Genomic DNA, 24,454 nt, shown 5'->3' on the forward strand with positions numbered 1-24,454 from the left:
TTGCTTGCCTACCTACGCCTCTGCAGGAAAAAGCTCTGTGATGAATGCTCATGGCATATGAGTTGCCTATGTGATAAAAACTGCAGCAATAATTTAAGCTCAATGACACTTCCAAAGAAGAGATTTAACCAGCAGTTACATCATAGGTTCCTAGCATAGCTCGCTGCATATTATTCCCCAGTCTGCACTCCCCTCCAGATTGCATTGGGTAATTTCTTCAGAGGCAAGAGTCATCTCCACAATCACCGGGATTATTCCTCTCTGATACTTCCATTTATTTCTAGAGATCTCCCATAAAGTCGAATCCTACAGCATTTGTATTTCTAATAAATCCACAATATGAATGGGAGACCTTGCATGCTACCTGTTTCAGAAGGGAACACTAGAAAAAGCTCCTAACAGCTTAAATATGCAGGGCTGGCCCACCCATGAGGCAAGGTGAGGCAACCACCTCAGGCGGCAGCAGCTATAGGGGAAGCAGATCCCAATGGAGATCTTTATTCCCCCCTTGCTCCTGATGCAGAACTTCACTCACCCCTTCTTCCCTGGTGGGGAGGGGGGCACCATACTGTGGTTCGCCTCAGATGCCCATATGTCTTGGGCAAGTCATGGTCAATGCACTTAGAAGTTAATACAAATAGCAGCCCACTATTCAACAGAACCTTCCAGTTGAGCCAAAATAGCATTTTCTTCTGTGCAAAAGTAAAATGTCTTGTTAAATCTGAAATCAATGGGACCTCAAACTATTTTACTTTAGAACTACCACTCAATGTTTGTTTGTTTTTTAACCAAACTTTTCGACTTCTTAAAAGAGTGAAATTAAAGTATTAGTAATTTAGAACACTTCAAAGCTTTGTCCTCAAGGTGGTAGCTGAATACAGTAATATGACACATTAAAATGCAAAGAAGGGGGGGGGGAATACCTCACAGGTATCCAAAATATTAATCAGGCTGAAATTTGATTAAAGGACTCTTTGTCAATATAACTTACAGAGCGAGGCCTTGTTAATTTCCATGAGGTTTTACTGTGTTTGAAAGCTGGAATCATTAATTCAAAACCCATAACAAGATCATTTTAAGATCATTTTAATTAATTTTAATTTTAAGATCATTTTAAATTCTGTGTGATGTAAATTTCCAAGTTATCAAATGCTGAACTATTATTAAAATTGACTTTCCATTTTAATGGTCATTCAATTTCCTGTTTCATTCCACTCCCTATTTCCCATTCTGCCCTATATTTATCTCTATTTGTTTTGAAATTATATTTTACAAGTGAGGCAAAGATGGATTTGACATTCTGAACCTAGTTTTGCTGGAGGCCAGAATTTCAGCAAATAAAAATTTCAGCTCAAATGAAAGGTAATATCGTGAATGCTAATAAAAAGAATTTATTTCATAAAGCTAGGTTAACATAAACCTATATATCAACTTCTATTTGTGTCAATAACCTAAAGATTAGCTAAATTTGCACAGAAGATGGAAGATGATTCTGGAGTGGCTTTCTGCCGCTAAGCATTTATTACACTTTAATCTCTCTGTTTGTTGATGGAATTCCAGACTTCTTCAGCCTTGCACTTCAGTATCTAAGTGCAATATATTTTAATGTCTATGTCTGAGGTAATCTTTCACTCTAAAAAAAAAATATAGCACTATTATACTCAGTATATAAAAGAGGGAAGTAGATTTCACATGAAACAGTCCTGTTCTGAGGTTTCTATATCTATATCAGTCCTGTTCTGAGGTGATCTATATCTCATGGATGCCAAGAAAAAGGATGGGTTCTTTATGCTTTTGTCAATGAGGTTAACACATCTGTGCTTGGCAAGAACTATTGAAAAGTATAGTTTGAGGTGGCCCTGCCATGAGTTTTTGCCTTAATAGTCTTTGACAACAGAAAGCAAATTGACATTGGTTCAAAAAGAAAGAAACAAGGAATTAATGGTCTTATGTTTTTATGTGTTATGTCTGTATTTAGCCTGAAACAGATTTTCTGTTAGATACTTGATTAGAACAGCTGGGGCGCTATGGGAACATGAAACGGCCATTTGCAGCACTGTCAGAGACCAGGCTGATGGTGTTTCCTGCTTGGCAGGGGGTTGGACTCGATGGCCCTTGTGGTCTCTTCCAACTCTATGATTCTATGAGGAGAGCTATTCTGATGAGGAATGGTGGGAGCCTCCCCGGCCCCCGGCCCCCGGCCCCCTGCTCCTGAACAGGATCCTGAAGCTGCCCAGGAGCAATGGAGCAGTATAGATTTGGAGCAGTGGTTTACAGAGGGATTTAGTCTGGAAGACAACAGCTGGGCGGAACTGAGTGGGGAACAGCTAGGAGAAGAAGAACAGGGAGAGAGAGAATGAACAGATTCCCTTTCACTGGAAAGTGTCCAAGCGCTCAGTCCAAGGTCAAGGAGAGCAGAAAAGGCCAAATGGTTGCGAGATCAGGTTTCCAGACAAGTAAGTGACAAGGGTGGCTCGGGGGGGGGGGAGTGGGTGGAAACCTTAACTGGGAGCACCTTTCCTCCGAGATGGAGTCTTTGTTCTTTCGCTGTGAACATTAAATACTCTTTAAATGGTAAGAGACTATTTTCTCTTTGTTCTGCTTATACACAGCCGAAGGGAGGGAGGGAGCCACTTCCCCGAAGCCTGACAAGCACCAAGACAAGTCACCAGACACATTGGCATTAAACAGTTTCATCCTGTTCAGATCTGTCCGGTGCCAGTGTCTGATGGAGCTCATGGTTCCCTACAGCACATTGCCATCAGACCTCACTCTCAGCAGGATAGTGGCGTCCTTCCTATGTCAGGCAGCCAGAGAAAGTGTGTTGGTGCAGCTACAGAGGGCAGTAGCACAGGCTGCACCTTTAATTTTGAATATTTGGAGAAGCTAGGGTGGAGAGCCATTCCTACCAGTGGGTACTGGTGGAAGCTGTGGGGATAGGAGCAGCCAGCACTTGTGGGACTAGTCATTTCAGGGAGAGGTGACAGACCAGTGCCACATGGAAATTGCAGTGTTCATAAGACACATGCTGGCCAGAGCAAGCTAGTGAAGGGAGTCTGCTTCATGAGCTCCAGGGAGCCCCAGCTCACAAAGATCAAAGCGAGTTCAGCAGAGAGGCATGTTCAGCAGCAGGGCAAAGAGGCCAGGGAACACCATTGTGCCCCTCCTTTCCTTGTCCTAAAGGAAACCCAAGCTCTCTGTGCAGAAACTCAGTAAGCTACATGGACAATTACGCACATAGTGTGCCAGCCGGAGAGTGGGGATTTCCCAGTGTCTGTCACATGTACAACTATCTGCCTATTGTGAAGGGGACCCTAGTGTGATTAACAGGGCCCATTCAAAACTTAATGCAGAAGCTGAGGTTGGCAGTGCATAAACAGGGAGGGTCACTAATTCGCTCCCCAGATATCATGCCCAGTAACACTGAACTGCATAGGCCAGATGCAATTCGCCTCACAGATGTTGGCAACAACAAATTTTTGATAAACTTTCAGAAGGGCCTGCACAAGATAGACTGTTCTCAACTGGAGAAAAGGGTGACTAAAAAGATTTCTGTCTCTTTTCTGGTGGTTAGGTACGAGAAGGAAAAGAGTTAAGTTTTAGCCAAGTTTTAGCCTGAGGCACCTTTCCTGGTGATGGCCTGGCCTCGAGGCTTGTTCTCTAGGTTATGGGGCCTTGGAGTGGGATATGAGCCCCCTTTGAGGCCCACCTGCCTCATCTGCCCGGGGGGGGGGGGAATGCAGCAAGGCCTATCTACTCTCCCTTCATGGTGCGGCCTGGGGAAAGGCAGTCCTACTTCCATTTGCCAAAGACATGAGCCCCATCACACAAGCGGCTGCGGTTTCGCCTTACGTTACAGTTAGCTCCTGCGCCGATAGTTGTTCCCCTCTGCCTCTGTTTTTTACTGATTTAAACTTAAGTAAAGTAGTCCTAGTTCATACAACTCTGGGTGCTGTGCTCTTTATTTGGCCATCAGGTAACAAATACCATTCCCTGCAAGAAAGGCACATACTTGTCGAAAATGCACTTTTGTTAATGTTGTGGGGATAGTTTTTTAAATAGCTGAAGCTTTAAGCCAACTGTCGCTTGAATTTGTTGCTTACCATTTTTGCAGATAGGACAGCACTGATCTGGCTCATATACGGGATCCACGCAGTCCGTCTGAGGACATGCAGACACCGTACACACTACTTCGCCATTGGCTTCACAGCGGCATTTTTCACAAGGTGAAACCTGAAAACAAAACAAACTATGTTTTAGCTTGGGGGCTGTCAGATTTCAAGTTTGAGGTCTACTTTGTTTTTACTAGAATCCAAATTGCCACCAAGCAGAGTCAGGTACAAAGTAGTTCCTTGGGGAAGGAGGGATGCTGTTGAGCTACATGCAAAATGGTAGCTCAGAGGACAGAGCCCCTCTGGGCTTATTACCAGCTTCTATAAATGTGCCCATGTTATAGATGGGTGTCATATATGGATTGGAGGGTGGTACATTCACAAAATACAAAACAAGAATTACGAAGAGAAAAAAAGACATCTGAATTACTATTGATCAGCATTCAAACAGCCAAATTTCATGCAGGGGAAACTTTTTGGTGTTGCTGTTAACCAGTATTGAACTGTGAACTCCTGGCCAATCTACTTGAGACCATCTGACATATACCAATAGATCCTCATCTATCTTCTGCATACCCTTGTTTTAATCAGTATATTCCAGCAGGTTAGGTTCTAAGCATTTGATTTCATGTTGTAAATTCCTCTTCATAGTAATTTGAACAAGGAGATAGCATGGGCTCATGTGAACATGCTGGTGCCAGGTGCCCCCCTGAAAAATCCCTAGATCAGCCAGAAAATCCTTAGATCTGCCAAATCCAAACTCTCTCGTCTCATCTCAGTTCAGATTGTACTGTAAATGAATTTGAACAACCACAAACAGAGTTAAGGATAAACATGTGCAAAAAAGGAGGGGGGAAGCATGACAGTACAATAAAATTACTCATTCAGACTCCTTACCAGCATTACAAATGTTAAATAGGAAAAATGAGTTTACAGCTCTGCAATTCCAGTCTCTGCACTCTGCTACAGCTTAAGGACGCCACTGGTGGATTCTGCAGGAGGCGTGTGCATCCAGGTGGGGCGATGTGCCTGACGACTGATCCCACTGCTTACTTGTTTGCCCAATTTATAAGGCCTTAAGAGCAGCCTTGTTCAAAGACTTAAATATCTCAGCTGACAGATCAATTGAGTGCTTGGTTAACTTTCTATTAGGAGACCTGTTCTCTGACATTTCTGAAAGGCAGGTTGTTTTGCCTTCAGAGCAGCAATTTTAAGGAGAAACGTTTGTGAGGGTGCTAAGTTAAATTATTCAGTGGTGCAAATTTCTATTTGGCAGAATGCCTATTTTAAATTGTTATTTTAACTGCACAACATATTTTGTTTGTGTGTTTCTTGTTTTGGCTTCAGCTACACAAATGAATAAACAATGACAATAAAATACCCGCAAGAGGCCAAATCATAACCATATATGACAACATAAGACAAACGCATTTCAACAGAGAAGTCCTTACAAGTAGCCTAATACAGTATAGTAACAGAAACCTGAGCAGAACAATTATGTAAGAAATAAAAACAGTGATTGGAACAGCACTTCCAGAATTAAAAATAATCACATATTTAAGAAACTCACAAGTTGCAAACTAAGACTCACCAACTGGCTTTGGCTCTTGTATGTGAGACTTCAAAGAAGGAGGGCAAGACCTGGAAATAGACTGGGAACCAGTGCAGATTAAAAAGTGCAGACTTAATATGGTCAAGCTGTTCATTGCAATTAATCATCTTGTGGCAGTTTCCAGACTGTTTTTTTAAAGAAAACACCACACACAACACATTGCAATATGTTAAGATCTCATTCTCCCATGCCAACCTGCCCATGCATTAAGATCAGCAGATTGGGGCTCCCTGCTGCTATACAAGATGTGGTGTCCCATGGAAGGGCCTTTTCAGTAGTGGCTCCATGTCTGTGGAATGACCTCTCCACTGAAGGGTGTCTGTCTAGCACCAGCTTTGGTATTTTTTATAGATGCTCACTTTTTTGCTATGTTTATGAAGCTTCTAGTTATCTAATAAGTGTATTTAATAAGCATTGTTTTTGATGCTCTTGCATATTACATTTTAGATCACCTTATATTCCTGTAAACTGCCCTGTGAGCATGTTTGGCTAATAACAAATACATTTCTAAGTCAAGCTGCCTCCATTCAAGGAAGGGCAAAGCTGGGGAACCAGCTGAAGCTTTTAAAAAGGGCTTTGGCCACAGAGTCAGCTGAGCCTCAAAAAACAGTGCTGGATCAATAAGCATGCCCAGACTGGGGACCTGGTTTGGAGGAAGTGCAGTCCCGTCCAGAATATTCATCTGAGTGGATGAATCAGCAATCAGCAGTAGCTCCATCTTGTCTGGGCTAAGACTCCATTTATGCATACAATCATAGAATGGCAGAGTTGGAAGGGACCCCAAGGGTCATCTAGTCCAACCCCCTGCAATGCAAGAACAGAATCATCTCAACTAAAGCACACCTGACAGGTGGTCATCAATCTGTCCCTTCTGACGGAGTCCATTCCACTGTCAAACAGTTCTTATTGTCAGAAAGTTCTCCCTGCTGTTTAGTCAGAATCTCCTTTCTTGTAACTTGTATCCATTGGTCCCACCCTCTGGAGCAGGAGGAAAGGAGCTTGCTCCATCCTCCATGGGACAGGCCTATCATGTCTTCTGTCAGTCTCCTCTTTACCAGGCTAAATGTACCCAACTCCCTCCACTGTTCCTCCTAAGGCTTGGTTTCCATCTCATCCAGGCCATCACTGGTCAAGGACAAGCACAGTCTAATGAAAAAATAGAGCTAAAGCCTGGTGTCATATACTACAGTAAATACTAGCTAAACCCTGGGCCAAATTTCTGGATGAATGTTCAACAACACAAGAAAAAGACTAGATATCTGTGGAGCTCCCCCAAAATTACTGCCAATGGTCAAGCAGTAATCTTCCAGCCCACTTTCTGGAAACATCCATCCTAAGTAAGAGGGGAATTTCAGCCACTTAGCCTGGACAATATATCCAGAAGGATACTGTGATTCATAGTATCAAAGTACTGATACTTTTTTCTCAAAGGGACTTTGGGAGTCAAGCACCTTATATAGTTCTGCTGTGTGTTCTCCAACATGGTACTTTAATTCCACCTTGCTCACTTAAAATACCACTCTGTAACCATTAGCGATTCTTTCTTACAATATTTTCAATTAAATGTGGACATTGGTCTGGCATACCCAGTAGTTTAGGATGCTATGACGGTGGTCCTTTGTGGAGCCCCTACAGGCAAATCTATTAAATAAATAAAAAAACTCATCCTGTATCCAAACCCAATTAACCACCGATATCCTGGGATTGGAATGGAAACACAAGCACACCATTTTTCCAAGGGACCTCAAATATCATTAATCTAAGCGGTGCATACTTGAAGCTTTAGAATTCAATGATTGCTAAGTCTTTTATTTATGTTAATAAAAAATACTACAAATTTTAGAAACAAGAATTCCAAATTATTGACTAATGTGTTTAAAAGGCAGAGCTACATGCAAGATCTTATCAGTGAATGATCTTTCTGGATCTCAGGTTTAGGAAAGTATTTGTGAATTGTTGTTGTTGTTGTTTTATTGTTTGTACCCCACCCATCTGACTGGGTTGTCCCAGCCACTCTGGGTGGCGGCTTCCAATATATATAAAAACATAATAAAGCACCACACATTAAAAAGCTTCCCTATACAGGGCTGCCTTAGATGTCATCTATAAGTTATATAGGTACTCATCTCCTTAACATAGGAGGGCGTTCTACAGGGTGGGCATCACCACCAAGAAGGCCCTCTGCCTGGTTCCCTGTAGCCTCACTTCTCGCACCGAGGGAACTGCTACAAGGCCCTCAGAGCAAAACCTCAGTGTCTGGGCTGGACGATTGGGGTGGAGATACTCCATCAGGTATACAGGGCCAAGGCCATTTAGTGCTTTAGAGGTCAGCACCAACAAATCTGAAGTATTATGTAGATATATACTTCCCCACCAATCCAGATGTTGCACAAATTACAAAATCTTTTTGGACTCACTCTGTCCCTATTTTGTACCCTTCAATCTCTTCAGGGAAGCTCTTTCTCATATAATTTCTAAGAAGGAAACAGGCCATAATTAGAGGCTTAAAAGTCGCAAGTCAACAGGCCCAGATGGGACTTCTGGGTGATCCAAAGAAGCGTTTGAAGGATGTCTTTTGTCTTGCAGTTGTCTGTTCTTGTTAATAACATTATGCAAGGAGATGCCATTCTTGAGTCCTAGTTGGGGAAGTGGATGATTCTGATACTTAAACCTGGGAGAGCCCTCCCTTGCTGGAGTCTTATGGCTCCAACTCCCTCCTTCAGCAGGACCAGAAAATATTCACAGCTGTACTTGTGGCATGCATTTCATCTGGACCAGGTAGGGTTTATTTCAAGTAGAAAGATGGTTTCCTCCATCCAGAGGGTATTAAATATACGCCACAGCTGACAAAACAGAAATCCCCTAGTTTGTACCCTTAAAGGCGTTTGACTGCACTGAGTGGCCTTTTTCAATACTTTTCTTCACAAATACCACTTTGGAGATGGCCCTGGTATGTGTTATATCTAGATTATATAGCCCCACACTGGTAGAAGTGGATTTTGACCCATTCTTTCTCCACACTCTGCCTGCCCTTCATCAACAGATTGAAGTTTAAGGGGCTGGCAGGATGGGGGTGAGGATTAACTATGATAAACTGGAGTCCATGTTCTGGAAAATTGGTTCTAAAGATTATCTTTGTGTTTGTTGAAAAATGAATATTAAGGGTTGCCCTGTTGTCTTGTGGTGTCTAGTTGTGTATCTCCTAGGGAGTTAACGTAATTATTTGCTCTCAATAATCTTCCAGCTCTTTCTCACATTAAACCTGATTTTAAATCCTTTGTGGCTCTGTATTAGAACTGCAGGAAATGTGAGCTTGCAGTAGCTCAAATGGTGTGAATAAACACCCTGATGTGGAGGTGCAATGGCCAGGTGTTTCCCCTGCACAGTTCATTCTTGACAACTGCAGAGCAAATGCACTGCGATGCATAAAGGACACATGTGAGGGAGCATGGCTTAGAAGGATAACAAAATGCTGGCACTAATTAATAAAGACATGGTTATAGCTTTATGTGAACAAAAAGGCCTTCTTGCATAAATGTTCATAAATACGCCACACAGTCTAGTCATACGTGGCCTAGATTTTCATCACTTTTCAAACAGTTCTTGACAGTAACACTTTTGGGGAATAATTTGTAACTGAAGGTAAAGCGATGCTAAGGCAACATTAACTCTGCCCCTTGAGGACTACCTAAAGCTATCTTACATGAGTGTTCCTTGACCAAATGCCAGTGAATTTCTTCTTTCCCCTAAAAGCTACAGGGAAAAAGAATCAGTTCATTTTCTCATGCTAAATAATAGGAGATGTTTTGATGTCGTTTGATTTTATTGATGACACAAATGATGAAGCACATGGAAGAGAGATGCCTACAGCTTATAATATGGTGGAGTCTCTAGGTGGTTAATTCTTCTCTGCTTTCTTGTTCTTTATTTTATATTGGAAAACAGATGTAAGGGGTCTGTAACTAATGCATATAACTAAAAGTGCACAAATGTAATTGTTATTGGTAACAACCAAGTATTACTTCTCTGTTTAACCAGTATAACCTACCTTTCTGTATTGCCAAAACTGTCAAGATTACCATGTCCTCTCGGAATCCAGTTTAAATTTTCTGTTCTGTTTTGTTTATATGAAACAAAGTGTTTTGTGCTTGACTCTGTGTATCTTGGGCTTTATGGAAAACCAATAAAAACTGAAATTAAAAAAGGGAAAGGAACCAAACTCTTTTATGCACATGTGTATCGCCTGCAGGGAACAGAATGGCAGGTTTCAAAAAGTGAAGGCGCTGCTGTCCCGCTGCTTTATCAACACTGCAAAAAGCTCAGCACTTCTGGTCATCATAACCATTTTCTAATGGCCTTCTGAACAAGTCTTGCTTGTAGGAAGGCTGAAAATAGGTGTCTAGGAGATGTCTAGGAGATAATCTCTCAAGAGTTCATATCCAAAGTGTTCCAACTAAGAATAGAATCATTTAGTGAGGAAAAGAAGCTGAGGACTATAGTTCTATACCTCAGTCATGGACACTTTAGCTTGAAAATAAGATTGCTGACTAGAACTGAATAGAACATAATTTCTAAACTATGCTTAGGAATGAAATAGCAACATTGCACAGGGTCAAGCAGCATTTGAAATTAGTCAGGCCCCAGGCGCATTTTGCAAGGGGAATGTCAGAATGCGAGCATTTCGAGAAATCTTGTCACCATGTATGGCAACTGAGACTCAAGAATAAATTTGCCGCTGCTGGCACTGACGGCATGGGAGGAGAAATGCCCACATGCCCACCTCCACAGTAGGAGAGATCACTGCGGCTTCTGTGGGAAATGCCACTTCCCCCAATGCAACAGGAGTAACTCTTGTGAAAAGGACAAAATGGCAACTAGACTTTCTGTTTTTGCGCCCATAATGTAGGTTCCAGGAGCCGTGCAACAGAAAGCTCTCCTATCCTAGTTTCTAACACTGGAGTCAAGCATTACTGCTCTGTCCCCAGAGCCAGCCCCACCTTTAACAATGGCTTTTAGTAGTAACGTGAGGGGGAAACACACATGCAGGAGCATCCTAAGGACAGTCAAAGTACTTCTGTCCAGCAGCCCAATGTAATTCTGGCAAAAAAAAAAAAAAAAAAAAGTATAACAAGGGTTTAGACAGGTTTTATAACTTTGCTCCACTTTCTTGCATAGGAAGCCAATTTAGCTGTTGCAAATGACAGAGTTCTCTGCTTGCTCCACATCAGCTCAAAGGAGGGGGGCAATGGCAGGAGGCTACTTGTGATTCGCTTTGCCTTAGCTACATAATACCATATCGGCCCAAATATAAGCTGCACTTGAATATAAATCGCACCTTTAAAATTCAAGGGGAAAATATAAAAAAGACAATACATAAATATAAGCTGCTCCCTTAAAATTCCGCAGGCACTCACCCCCTTTCTGTTTTACGGTTTCAGCAGTGATGTCGTAAAAAGCAATTTTTGTCAGGTTGCAAATTTAAGCCACACTTTAACTTTTCACAGTTGGAATTTGGGGGGAAAGTGAGGCTTATATTCAGGCCAATACAGTATATAGAAATTATCTATTGTATAAAGCACTTTAATGTTAGCAGGAAGAGGGTACTTTTTAGAAAGTAATACTGCAAATACTAACGACACCCCACTATGATCCTTGCTATTTCAGACAGAGAAATCCTGACTATAGCAAACTGGTGCAACTTACCTGACGGTAAGCTGCCCCTATCCTAAACTCTGTTGAGAAGCCCCTGGGAGGGGGCTAGTGCTGGCTGAGTGGGCAGGTGAGTGTCGGCAGGTGAGTTTAGAGGATTGGGTCCTAGGTCCCATGACCAAGCTGAACAGGATTCAGAATAGGTGCAAGACTCTCCTTGCCCCATCCTCCTCCTGCCACTCCCCCAGAGCCCCCCTTGGAGGGACTTAAGTGGGCACAGGTTCCACCGGCTGAACTGGGGTGAAGGATTTATGCCAGCATCGCCACAACTCAGCTGGGAAATCCTGGTGGATTTTGCATTTCGGTTGCACTAATTGCTTCTCAACCTATTTGTTTCACCAGTAAGCTACATAATTATCTCATGTTCCTGAAATTATGTGTCGTTAAGATGCTCTGGGCAACTTTCCAAATTCAAATTTGTTACTAGTTCACCATGAGTATTATCCAAATAAGAGAGTGTGTATGCACCAAAGACTAGGGACGGGGGAGAAATCTGTTCCAATCCAAAGCTCTAACAGAAGTTCCGCTGCCATGTGAGCACAAAGTGCCTTTACAACATCATTAACAGAAAAAGATCACTTTCAACATTGGTTTTATTTTATTCCATTTATGCTAACTTCTCTGGGTGTTTGTCACACTGGTACTGTGGCAAATTCAGTCAATGGAATGACAAGAATAATGTTGGTTAGAAGTCTGATGCCTGAAGCAAAAACTCAGAACACACTGAATGTGTGCAGGGCTCCAACCATAATTGTAATGAGCGAAGCTGGAACATAAAGGTGAATGAAAGATTCACCGGTGCTGCATCCAGCTGCAGTATAGATTTCTTGAGGTTTTAGGAATCATTATTATTGTTTATATACTGTTCAATGCCAAAATAGGCTTCTAATGGTTCGGCATGAAAACCAACTATACAAATACTAAAATACAAATATTCATAATTAAAATACACAATAAAACAGGAGGTAAGTGCATAGGACCTACTAACCAGAATTATAAGAGCATGCAATCATGTACATGTTTACTCAGAAGTAATTGTGTTCAGCTGGATTTACTCCCAGGTGAGCCTACACAGGGTTGCAGTCCAATTCCACCCCCCCCCCTTTTATTACTGTTCATAACACATACAAAAACCTGGGGGGGGGTCAGCTCTAGGTATAATTACTTCATTTAACAAACTCCCAAACAAGATATGCTTTGGAACCATAACCAGTCTTTAGTAAAGACTATGTCCTTTGACATCAGCATAAAAAACATGCAATCATGAAGCTCGCTGTGTGACCTTGTGATGGTTTAAAAACTGAAGCCTGCCATACAATCTCCCAGGGTTGTTTGTGAACCAGGTGTTGGTGGCTGCAATTCAAACATTGAACAATATATTTAGGAAAATCACAAAAACAGTACAAAACCATTCACCAGGGTGCTGCTGTGCACAATAATAAAGCTGGAGTAAATTTTCCACGTGCCCTTTTTGGCATCACCTCAAACTTATGAGGTTCAACCATTGCAATATACTTAAAAATAATACCGTTCAGATGAGCAAGCCTCAACATATCTCCATCATCACGGGGTGGGGGAGTGGGGTGAGGAGCACAGCCATGTTTGTATCCTTTCATCATTCACGTCCTACACCAGAGGCTTTCAACCTTTTTAAGCCCATGGCTCCCTTGACCAACTACATTCTTTCTGTGGCTCCCCTACAGGGAAATGTGCTCTGAGCCTCAGAAGCACAGCCCTTGAATGCAGAGCCAGCAGCCCCCCCACCCCTTTTTGAACACCCTCCCTTGTGGAGTGTTCCCTCAGCCTCCTCTCCCCTCTCCTTGGGAGTCCTCCAGGCAACCACCACAGCTGCCCCTGCTCTCTGAGCTGCGCCTGCCCACCTCAAATAGAGGAACCTCCTCACACTGCCCCCCAGGGGCCTGGGAAGAGGGTGCCCCCAGCCTTCACAGCCCAACAGAGACTGGCCAAAGGTGAACGTCAGGCCAGCACCTTACTCACCTTGGGGGCACCAGTGGCAGCAGTGGGCACCCACTGGACCTACATGGCAGAAAGGCTCCCCTTCGGTACTGGGCACTCAGCTCCCAGGCAGGCATTGCACACAGCAAGCAAAAAAAAAAAAAGGCCAGTGCAGCACCTGCCTGCCTGCCCAGCCTCCCACTTGGGGCTGGTGGACTGACCATCTGGGCTCCCTCACCTGCTTACCTGCTTACTCCGAGGCCGCCTCAGTTCCTGCCAACTGGCACCTCCTGGCCAGACCCAGAGGCACCATTCGAATGTGGACCTTGTAGCCAGGGCTGCTGCAACATGCATGTCTTGGGGAGGCAGAGACGCGAGGGGGCATCAGAGGAGGGGTGGAAGGAAAGAGGGATTCAGGCTAGTGTTGCCCATGGCTCCCCTGACCACATGGGCATAGCCAGGATTTTTGTTGGGGGCAGGCTTTCATTGGGGCAGCAGAACCTCATATTTGTAATGATTTTTATTGATGGGGGGCAGCTGGCCTCTGCTCCCCTGGCTACGCCCATGCCTGACCATCATTCAAGGCACCCTGGGTGCCACGGCACACTGGATGAAAACCCCTGTCCTAGACAGCCAATAACCCTGAAGGCAGATGGCTACCTAACAGGCAATTAGATGGGTCATTGATTTGTGAATAGAAACATATGGAGAAAACAGCAGCTGTACTGGAAGTTGTGTAAGATATCTATGTAAGGGACAGCAGTAACATTAGATTTGGCCACTATAACTTGGTAGGACAGTAAAGATCTATTTTGGGGGACTGCAAACACCCACAGAAACTGTCTGTTGGATAACACCTGAAATGAAAACATATGGCATACTACTTCCTTCCAAAGAACATGACACACTGCTTGATCTTTGGGCTTTTGTAATGATGGGTGCTTGTCTGCTTTTGGCACTGTTTATTTCTATGAATCATGCCATCAGTGCAGTTAGAATGAGTTTAATACAAAAATACATTTCATCAGTTATCTGTGACCCAGATACAAGCACCTATCTAAGACCTAGCTTGGAAGGTACAAGCAACCATCTTGACCCTTAATGCTTACAGAAAGGATCAGCATAATAATCTGGTGTTGATTGGGAAACTTAATTAACACCCTTATGTAAGTAGGAAACAGACTTTGTACAGACAATGAAGTTCCTTTCAAGATTCCATTCTTATTCAGGAACTGTATGAATCATAGAATCATAGAGTTGTAAGAGACCACAAGGGCCATCGAGTCCAACCCCCTGCCAAGCAGGAAACACCATCAGAGCACTCCTGACATATGGTTGTCAAGCCTCTGCTTAAAGACCTCCAAAGAAGGAGACTCCACCACACTCCTTGGCAGCAAATTCCACTGTCGAACAGCTCTTACTGTCAGGAAGTTCTTCCTAATGTTTAGGTGGAATCTTTTTTCTTCTGGTTTGGAACCATTGCTCCATGTCCGCTTCTCTGGAGCAGCAGAAAACAACCTTTCTCCCTCCTCTATGTGACATCCTTTTATATATTTGAACATGGCTATCATATCACCCCTTAACCTCCTCTTCTCCAGGCTAAACATGCCCAGCTCCCTTAGCCGTTCCTCATAAGGCATCGTTTCCAGGCCTTGGACCATTTTGGTTGCCCTCCTCTGGACACGTTCCAGTTTGTCAGTGTCCTTCTTGAACTGTGGGGCCCAGAACTGGACACAGTACTCCAGGTGAGGTCTGACCAGAGCAGAATACAGTGGCACTATTACTTCCCTTGATCTAGATGCTATACTCCTATTGATGCAGCCCAGAATTGCATTGGCTTTTTTAGCTGCCGCGTCACACTGTTGGCTCATGTCAAGTTTGTGGTCAACCAAGACTCCTAGATCCTTTTCGCATGTACTGCTCTCAAGCCAGGTGTCACCCATCTTGTATTTGTGCCTCTCATTTTTTTTGCCCAAGTGCAATACTTTACATTTCTCCCTATTAAAATTCATCTTGTTTGTTTTGGCCCAGTTCTCTAATCTGTCAAGGTCGTTTTGAAGTGTGATCCTGTCCTCTGGGGTGTTAGCCACCCCTCCCAGTTTGGTGTCATCTGCAAATTTGATCAGGATGCCCTTGAGTCCATCATCCAAGTCGTTGATAAAGATGTTGAATAAGACCGGGCCCAAGACAGAACCCTGTGGCACCCCACTAGTCACTCTTCTCCAGGATGAAGAGGAACCATTGATGAGCACCCTTTGGGTTCGGTCAGTCAGCCAGTTACAAATCCACTGAGTGGTAGCATAGTCAAGTCCGCATTTTACCAGCTTCTTTACAAGAATATCATGGGGCACCTTGGTCATATGATCATATGGTCATATGATATTCCCAAATTAAAGACCACGTCCCCTCAGCTTCAAAATACATTAGTAAACAGAATAGTAAACTAGCACATATAACCAATGGTTGAAAGAACTCAGTAAGGAAAGCCTCTTTCTTCTCCATAGAGTACAGTTGGCCCCAAACTGTACTTAAACCCCAGATTTTCAAAGCTTGGGTTGCTCACAATCTCCACTGGTATCCTCTTTTTTGCTCTACATTCTCAAGGACCAACCTTACGCTTTGATGGATCATAAGCAAAGGAACAGGTGAGAAACCTGTTGCTTTCCTGACACAGGATTCTGAAGGATTCCTAACTCTCACAGGAGGTACAGATCTCTGATCCTTGGCTTTCCGCTGGGCTTGCTTCTAGATCTGGATCCCTCCCTATCTTCTCTTTTAATGTGAGTCTGTGGCACATTGTTGCACTCACTCTTCAGGCTTAGGTACTTAGAGACTCTCTTTGCACTCTATAATTAAGGTGTATAAATGCTTAGTAACTGTATTTATTGCCCGCAAATTTTGCTCCCTGAAGCAGCATCTATATACGCTGTCTCTTTCAGTTTCATGTAATAAACCAGTCTTTCTTCATTCCTTTGGTGTATTCCTTTAATGAGCATAAGGTGAAGGGTAATCACGTTTTCATAGTGGATGCATATACTAACTCTTTGCAAAAGAATCCGGTCCTTTCTGAGTACACCTGGGTGGGTGGGGGGTTCAGAGTGTTTGCAAGCTATTCGCAAAATGTGGAGACAGGCAGTGTAAAACTTCTAGCTCTAGTTTATAGCTTTCTGTGAGCTTTCCCTTAACTGCCAATCGAGAAAGAGAAAGAGAGAGAGTGTGTGTGTCATGTGTCTAAAGTTTTAGGGCTTTCAAGCCAAACCACATTGATTTAAAGGTTGAGGGCTTTGAAGCTGAAACCAACATAATTTAATGTCAGAGTTGTTGACCTGTGGACCCCTAAATTTATGTAACACTTGCACCCATCCTCAGTTTCCATGCAAATACTTTGAATATTCTTTCTTTTGAGGTTAATCATCTCATGGGAGGGTTTGTACTTAAAAGGCAGAGGCTGGTTTTGCAAATGTCTAGGGTCTTTGTGGAAGACTCAGTGGAATCCCTAATTGTTCATGTTCCATTAAAATTTAGGTAATTTTCTTTCTGCAGTTGCCTTGGAAACACTTATCGACCATCGGCCAGACTTAATACCATAGACAGAAGAACACAAAGAAGTGTCTCAATTTTTTTCTTCAATACATATTGTATTTTGGAACATTTTATGTACGGTATATTAGGTGAGATTAACATGGGTCTCAATATAGTTTATTTTGCTTTTGAAGGCTTGGGTGGCCCCACTTTCATAGAGTCCCCTGGAGCACAACTCCTAACCACAACTGCATCTGGGACAAAAGCCAGTTTTAGAAGGAGAAAGCATATTCTGAGTGTGACATAAGCAACAGGTAAAACTTTTTCACGATTGCAGAAAAATCTTTAAACCTTGCCAGAACAACCGACTGCCACACCAACATGTGCTGTCAAGAGGCTGTTTAGCAAGGAAGGAGCTGTGACATTTCTAGAAAGCCTCCCAGTGAAGTGCTTGTGCATTTGGGAAGATGAAGGTTTTAAATCTGACAGGCCACTAAAACAATCAAGTAAGGTGTATGACTTTTCGTAAGGACTGCTAACGTTTAAAATTCAGTTATTTGGGGATTGTTTAATGCTTGCCAATTATATGAGACATATTTCAAATAAGTTAAGAAGTAACTAGGAGAGAGGTTTTGAGGAGTTAGGAAATGAGAGCAAGTTCCAAGTAGTAGCAGTGGAGGAGGAAGCGGAGCAGAAGAGGCTCAAGGACAACGAGACATTCACATCTTCTACTTTTTAAAAAGGAAGCTCAGAATCTGTGCCCCTTGCAGCCCTGCCCCCTGGTGCAATTGTACCACTGGTAATCCAGCCTTGCTTGAACCAAGAACTATGGTTAATGGCTTCTAAGCAAGTCAAAATTCAGAAGTCAACTTTAAGCATAATTAACTGGTTTGTTCTGCTGACCAAAAAGGTTACTTCAACTCTTTCCACCTTCAGAGGTTTTCTGCTAAAAAAAAAGAAGAGTTAAGCAGTTCTTCCCCCATTGGTCCTCCACTGAAGACTGAACTCTCCCATGGCAGCTTGTGGTTTGTTTGTTTTTAAAAGAAGAAATTGGGAGAAACGCCGCCTCCCTGCATGTCACATATAATTCCAGCCCTAGAAACATGCTTTCCAAGTGGCATGTCAATAAAGTGCAGTTCTCTACATACTGATAGATAAGAACTCTTGCAAACAATAAGCCGGCAGCACATCGCCCAGTATTTTTCAAAAAAGTTCCCCTGAAATCAACCATGTCACTGAGCCTAAAGTACAAATCATTTCAGTGTTCTGTCAAAGATTAATTACATTTCCCAAGTTAATGAAAATATTGCCTCATTAGAGTGTTTTACCAGATAGAAATGCCAACCCTGATTAAACTAGCCATATCATGCTCCCTGAAATATGCTCTTAGTGTTAGACTACAGACTAACAGACCTGACAGAAAGATTATATAACTCTGACATCCTCATTTGAAGAGGCAAAAGCAGGAGAAAATGTAGAAAGCCAAATCAGAAATACTGTGTTCTTAACCACAAATAATATTCCTCCACCTTCCCCCACAAAACCCCTTAATGCTAATGAAATACAGGAACAATAAAATTATTATTCTTAAAATACAATGGGCATCCACAGGACATCCCAGCTATTATTAAATTACTTAACTGTGATTATGAGCTTTACAGATGTTTTTAGAAAATTATATAACAAAGGAATGGAAGAATGATCCGAACCTCCTTGTTAAAATATTGTGCTTTTGTCTAATGTAAAAGCTTGTATTTCTGGAGGACTGTAAAGTGCAAGAAAGGATGGGAAAAAAATGTCAAAGAAACCATTCTGTGAACACGAAAGCCAACAGGAGGGCAACGTCACGAGAACAAGCCCCTTTCTGCTTACCCCCAGTGCCCCTTTCTCCTTACCGTGAATTCTTCCAGTGTTCGGTAGGTTTTGCCCCGGAACTCACAGTAGTTTTTCCTCTCTTTGCACTGCGGGCAACACTGGCTAGTGTCCACATGAATACAGCGAGGGTGGAGTCCGGGGCACTCGGGCTGAATGCACAGAGGGCCCTCTTCAGTGCAAAGGCAGGGGCATGCAGAGGGACCTGGAGTAAACTTCTCCCCAATCGCATAAACAAAGCCGCTTTCGTCCACACAACCTTTCCCACGGTAATCTGGATAAGCATATTCCTCTGGAGGCTCAGGAGTCCCACCAGCAACATCCAAAAAGGAAGACTCTTCAGCAGCTGGAAACTCCTCCTGAACAACTTCCATTTGCCCTTGGGCTTGGAGACTCCCAAACTTGCCACTTGTTGCCTGGCTACTCAAAGCTTGTTTTTGCTTAGTCCAAGATTCCTTATTGGAATAATTTCTGCTGCCCTTGCTTTTCCAGTCTCTGGTGCCCTCCTCCCTCCCACTCCTGCCCATTTCGTTCATTTTCCCAGGTCTTGTCTGATTCTGGCTCTCCCGGGCTGATGTGTGATCCCGCTTTTCTTGGCTTGGTCTTATCTCCTGCTTGTCTTGAACTTTTGCCAGTTTTGGGAAAGATGCAGCGGAACTGCAGAGAGCAGCCATCAAGCAGCAAGTCACAAGGAGCGAGCCAGAGAGTGCCCCAATTGCCATCGCAGAAGAGCGTGGCATCACCTAAGGCATCCCAGAAGGGCAGGGCACGCTTCATTCACATCCAAGGGAACCACTCTATCAGGCCACAGTCCCTGGAAAGAAAGCAGATACCTCAGTTTTCAGCATGCATTTTTTGTTCATTGCAAACAGAATATATACACCTTTATCTGTCATGTATAGAAAGTCAAGGATTTTGAATTGCAACACAGCCATGGGTTGGTCTGGCGTTCTTGAAAAAAGACCTGCCCAGTTAGCATATTTATTTATTTTTAAAAGATAGGTCAGAGATTTGGTATCATATCATAGGATCAGGGAAGGAACACTGAGGGTCATCTAGTCCAACCCCCTGCAATGCAGGAATCCTGCCCATAGCTAACCCTGGGTGGGCTCAAACCACCAACCTTCTGAATAACGCACTGACCCATTGCGCCATGGGCTCACCGTAAATCATTAGAAAGGATAAATCAATATAATGCGTATGAGAATCCAAAACATCTGGATAAATATATAATCATACAAAAATAAATGCTATTTATAAAAAGATTACATTAAGAGCGGCAGATGCTGAAGACTGGAGAGGGAAGTATTACTGTATTTTAGTACAACGAAGAGCTCCAAATAAGATAAGCTTTGCATAGCTTTAAACCATCTTTCTTTCTTTTTTACACTCTGAAGAGGGAACAAACTTCACAGATGGCTTTGTTTAAACTGGATGTCCATGGAAGGAAATGAACCTCCTCAAATCACAACACACTACATAACAAGCATCTGTCAAAATATTTCCATATTCTGACTTCATGTGCCAGCATTTTCACTAATTTTTCATTCAGTCTGGGTAGAAGAGTTGCATACCAGGGAATAAAATTATAATCTAGGTTTATGGGGAAAAGCCTACACACACACACACACAAAAAGGAAAAAAAGCTTACACAGAGAAAAATCTCACAGTCCAACAAGCTAAGTTCAACCAAACTGAAACCAAACTTCCATGTGAATTCCGTCCAACAAAATTTCCTAACTTTTATTTCTCATATACAGAATGCTTCTCATTAGAGAACTGTGGTGTATAATTTAAAATAAGTTAGAAACAGCAGTCTCGAATAATAAATTCCCTGGATTAAAGAAAGGTGAATCTAGATGTGTCATCAATTACCCTCCACATTAATTAGCATGTAAAACATGCAACCTCTTCTGTTGCTTGCCAGTGAAAAGAAAATACTTCTTCACACAACTGATAGTAAAACAATTGAACTTGCTCCCACAAAATATAGTGGGGGCCACCAACTTGTATGGCTTTGAAAGAGGATCAGACAAATTCATGGAGGAGGAAAAGGCAACCGGTGGCTCCTTGTCACATGGCTTTGTTCTCTTATGTCTCTGAGTACCAGCAGATGGGACTCACCAGAGGGAAGAGCGCTCTCGCATTCAGGTCCCCCATGTATTGTTATTATTATTTGTTAAATCTGTATACCACCCTTCATCTGTAGATCTAAGGGCGGTTTGTAAGGTAAAATTGCAATATCGGCTTTCCACAGGCCCAGGGCGGATCACTATGAGAACAGGATGTTGGACTAGATGGGTCTTTAGCTTGATTCATACAGTGGTACCTCTAGTTGCAGACACGATCCGTTCCGGGGTGCCGTTCGCACCCCAAAAAGTCTGCAACTAAAGTGGCGCTTCTACACAAGCGTGGAGCATGATAGAGTGCTTCTGCGCATGTGCAAAGTGCGCAGAACGCTTCTGTGTGTGTGGCAAAACCCAGAAGTGTACACTTCCGGGTTTGCCGCGTTTGCAAGCTGAAAAGACGCGACATGAAGCTAACGCAACACAAGGTATGACTGTATGTTCCTATCTATAAATCAATCAATCAATTGGTTAAAGATTGGTTATAAATTAATACTCCCACCATTTCCACTCAGGTCCTCTATTTTTAAATGTAAATACACCTGATCTCACCTTCCAAGCTCACAGCAGAAAGGTTTCGTGTCAGCAGCTGAGTCACCATGGGCATGCAAGGGCCCACCAGAGCTGATGCCACTTGCTACAGCATCGCTTCATTCTCATATATGCAGACACAAACAGTGTATACCTGGCTACAGAAGCTCATTTTATTATTTTTAAACATATTATCCTTTTCCACAAGAAAATGCTTATAATTCAAGTAAATTCACATCAGGGCAGCAGAGGCAAGTTCCATTTTATTCCTGTAATCATTATAGTGCTATGATTTAAGAGAGTATAAAATGTGAAAATGACCATGCTCAGAACTTTGTTTTATTTTTGTCTGGGTTTGTATACTGCTTTTTGTTCATCAACCCCCGCCCAACATCAGGAATGCAGAAGCAATTGTAAAGGAAGGAGTGGGGAGGAATGTTTACTAGGTGCCTCACAGATGACTGTGGGGAGGGCCTGCAAGATCATTAAGTCCAAGGACTAAAATGATATTGGGGAGAATGCAAACTCATTTATCCCTATGCACAGATGTTGAGAAGAAGGAAAGGAATGAAAAATAAAATGAAGAACCATCGTGGTGTAATGGATAGTGCTGGATTTGAGACTCCTTAGTTCAAGGGACGCCAGTGGCGCTGTGGTCTAAACCACAGAGCCTAGGACTTGCCGATCAGAAGGTCGGCGGTTCGAATCCCCACGATGGGGTGAGCTCAGTCCCTGCTCCTGCCAACCTAGCAGTTCGAAAGCACGTCAAAGTGCAAGTAGATAAACAGGTACCGCTCCGGCGGGAAGGTAAACGGCGTTTCCGTGCACTGCTCTGCTTTGCCAGAAGCGGCTTAGTCATGCTGGCCACATGACTCGGAAGCTGTACGCCAGCTCCCTCGGCCAGTAAAGTGAGATGAGCGCCGCAACCCCAGAGTCGGTCACGACTGGACCTAATGGTCAGGGGTCCCTTTACCTTTACATTCAAGTTCACTTGAACAAGTCAGTTACATTTACATACCTTAAAGACTAGAGTGTCCTGAGCTCTCCTACTTCATCTGTTCAGATGCTTGGAAACAGAAACCATTATGAAGGGTCAGCTCCATCTTTTCTAATTCACTTCTGGTGATCAAAATGTGCAAAAGGCCCCTTAAAGAATGGCCAAAAAAACCCAATATGTGCAACTGTATGTGCTCTCCCAACCGGGGCTTTTTTGTAAGAGAAAGAGGGAGATGTTCCTGCTGAGTCCCTCTCTTCCTAGAAAAACAGCACTGCTCCCAACCCACTTCTAATTCTAGCACTGCTGTTGTCTCCTGCCTTTAATTTAGTTAGCATCTTACACCTCAACTCACCTTCAGCCTCAGTTTCCCTATCTGAGAAATAATACCCCAGGCTGGTGAGGAGTATGAAGACTGTAAAGCACTTTTCATGTTTCAAAAGTTCAGGGTTCAGACACTTGGGAACTGCTAAAACCTCTGAGTTGAAAAACAAGGCAAAACATTCCAATACATTACAAAAACAACCCAGAAATAAAGACTGCATATACGCCTTAAGGGTAGTTTGTGAAGAGTGCTGGGAATTGTAGCTCTGTGAGGGGTACACTACAATTCCCAGGATTTGGGGCAGGCAGGGGTAACATGTATGATGTGAATGCAGCCCCCGAGGAATGGGCTCTCGGAATGAGAAATAACCCCCTGGGGATTGTCAGGAGAATGAAGACTGTAAGGAACATTTCATGTTTCACAAAGTCCCAAAGAAAATGACAAAACAGTGACAATCCTAAAATGAAGAGAACGCCTCAGGGTTCAGGGAGGCTGCACACCAGCACACATTGGAGGAAAAGAGCCCTCCTGGGGGCCGCACAGGGGCCGGATGGGGTGGCAGCTCTTTGGAGGGTAAACTACAGCCCCCAAGATTCTTTGGAGGAAAATATGTGAAATAAAGGCGATGGTTTGCAAGAGAAACACTGACTGACAGACAGACAGACAGACAGACAGACAGAGGGACAAACACTCTGAGACTGTAACGGCCTTCTTGGAAGACAACCCCGCTCCTTCCGGGGAAACCCAAGGCAGGTTGCATCTCCATCTTCGAGCCCATCCCAGGCGGGCACGTCGGGAAGGAGCCAAGCCAGCCGCGACCTCCCGGAGCCGCATTTGGGCAGCGAGGGAGGGAGGCGGGCAGGGCGGGGAGGGGAGGGCGGCCGAGGGGCAGCGGGGGGACGGGGACCCGGCGGGGCTGCAGCTGCAGGACCCAGCCCGGGCGGGAGGCGGCGGCGGCGGCTCGGTGGCGCTGCCTGGGCAGGCGCCGCGGGGCTCTCGGCTGCAGAGGCTGATGGGGGCTGCCGACGCCGCGACCCGCGACCCGCAACTTCCCGGTTCCCCAAGCAGGCAAAAGTTCCCCTTCGCGAGGAGGACGAGGAGGAGGAGGAGCAGGACCCCCTCGCCCGCCGGCGCTTACCTTTGCGCGCATAGCCCGAGCCCAGCAGCTGCCCTCGGCTTCCCGTCAGCGGCGGCTCTCCTCGGGGCTGCCCGCCATCCTCGGCTCCGCCGCCGCCCTGGCCTCTCCTCCGCCCGGCTCCTCGCTTGCCCAGCTCCGGCCGCTCCCTCAGCCGCCGTCCTTGGCGCTGCTGCCTCCGCCTCAGACGCGCCGCGAGAGGCTGGCGCGGGCGGGCGGGGCGGGGGCGCGGGTGTCGCGGGAGGCGAGCCGCGGCCGAGGGCGCCGCGCCGCGCCGAGCCGAGCTGCCCGCTTCCCGCCCGCCCGCCCGCGCGAGGAGGCTGAGGGAGACGGCGGGGCGGCGAGCGGGGGGTGAGGCGGGAGGGCGCCTGAGGCGAAGCCCCCGCTCGGCTCCCCGCCCGCCCAGAAGGGCGAGGGAAGCGCCCCGTCGGGATCCCCGGGGCCGGCTCTTCCGGCGGGGCGCGCCGAGTCGGGCTCCCGAGGCGGCGGCGGCGGCGGCGGCTGGGCGGGCAGCAGCTCCGGCTCCGTCGCGCCCCGCGGGAGGACCCCCCTTCGAAGAG

At 44.5% G+C, this 24,454-nt stretch overlaps 1 protein-coding gene across 2 annotated transcripts in view; it reads right to left on the reverse strand.

The window, feature by feature from the left end:
* The window catches only part of VWC2 (von Willebrand factor C domain containing 2), a 29,627-nt gene extending 5,613 nt beyond the window's left edge, over window positions 1–24,014 (reverse strand). The window contains exons 1-3 of one of the 2 annotated variants that reach the window (XM_081835113.1): window positions 23,898–24,014; window positions 18,807–19,597; window positions 4,104–4,233 (exon numbers count right to left, since the gene is read on the reverse strand). In XM_081835113.1, the coding sequence (XP_081691239.1) occupies window positions 4,104–4,233; window positions 18,807–19,523 (847 nt within the window). In that variant the 5' untranslated portion in view covers window positions 19,524–19,597; window positions 23,898–24,014. Of the gene's footprint in view, window positions 1–4,103; window positions 4,234–18,806; window positions 19,598–22,458; window positions 22,581–23,897 lie in introns of those variants that run through there. The other variant, XM_081835114.1, reaches the window with a different exon arrangement.
* Window positions 24,015–24,454: the final 440 nt, after the last annotated feature.

This window comes from Podarcis erhardii (genome assembly GCF_964252035.2).
Source record: "Podarcis erhardii genome assembly, chromosome: 13".
In the NCBI taxonomy this organism is placed as follows: Eukaryota; Metazoa; Chordata; class Lepidosauria; order Squamata; family Lacertidae; genus Podarcis; species Podarcis erhardii.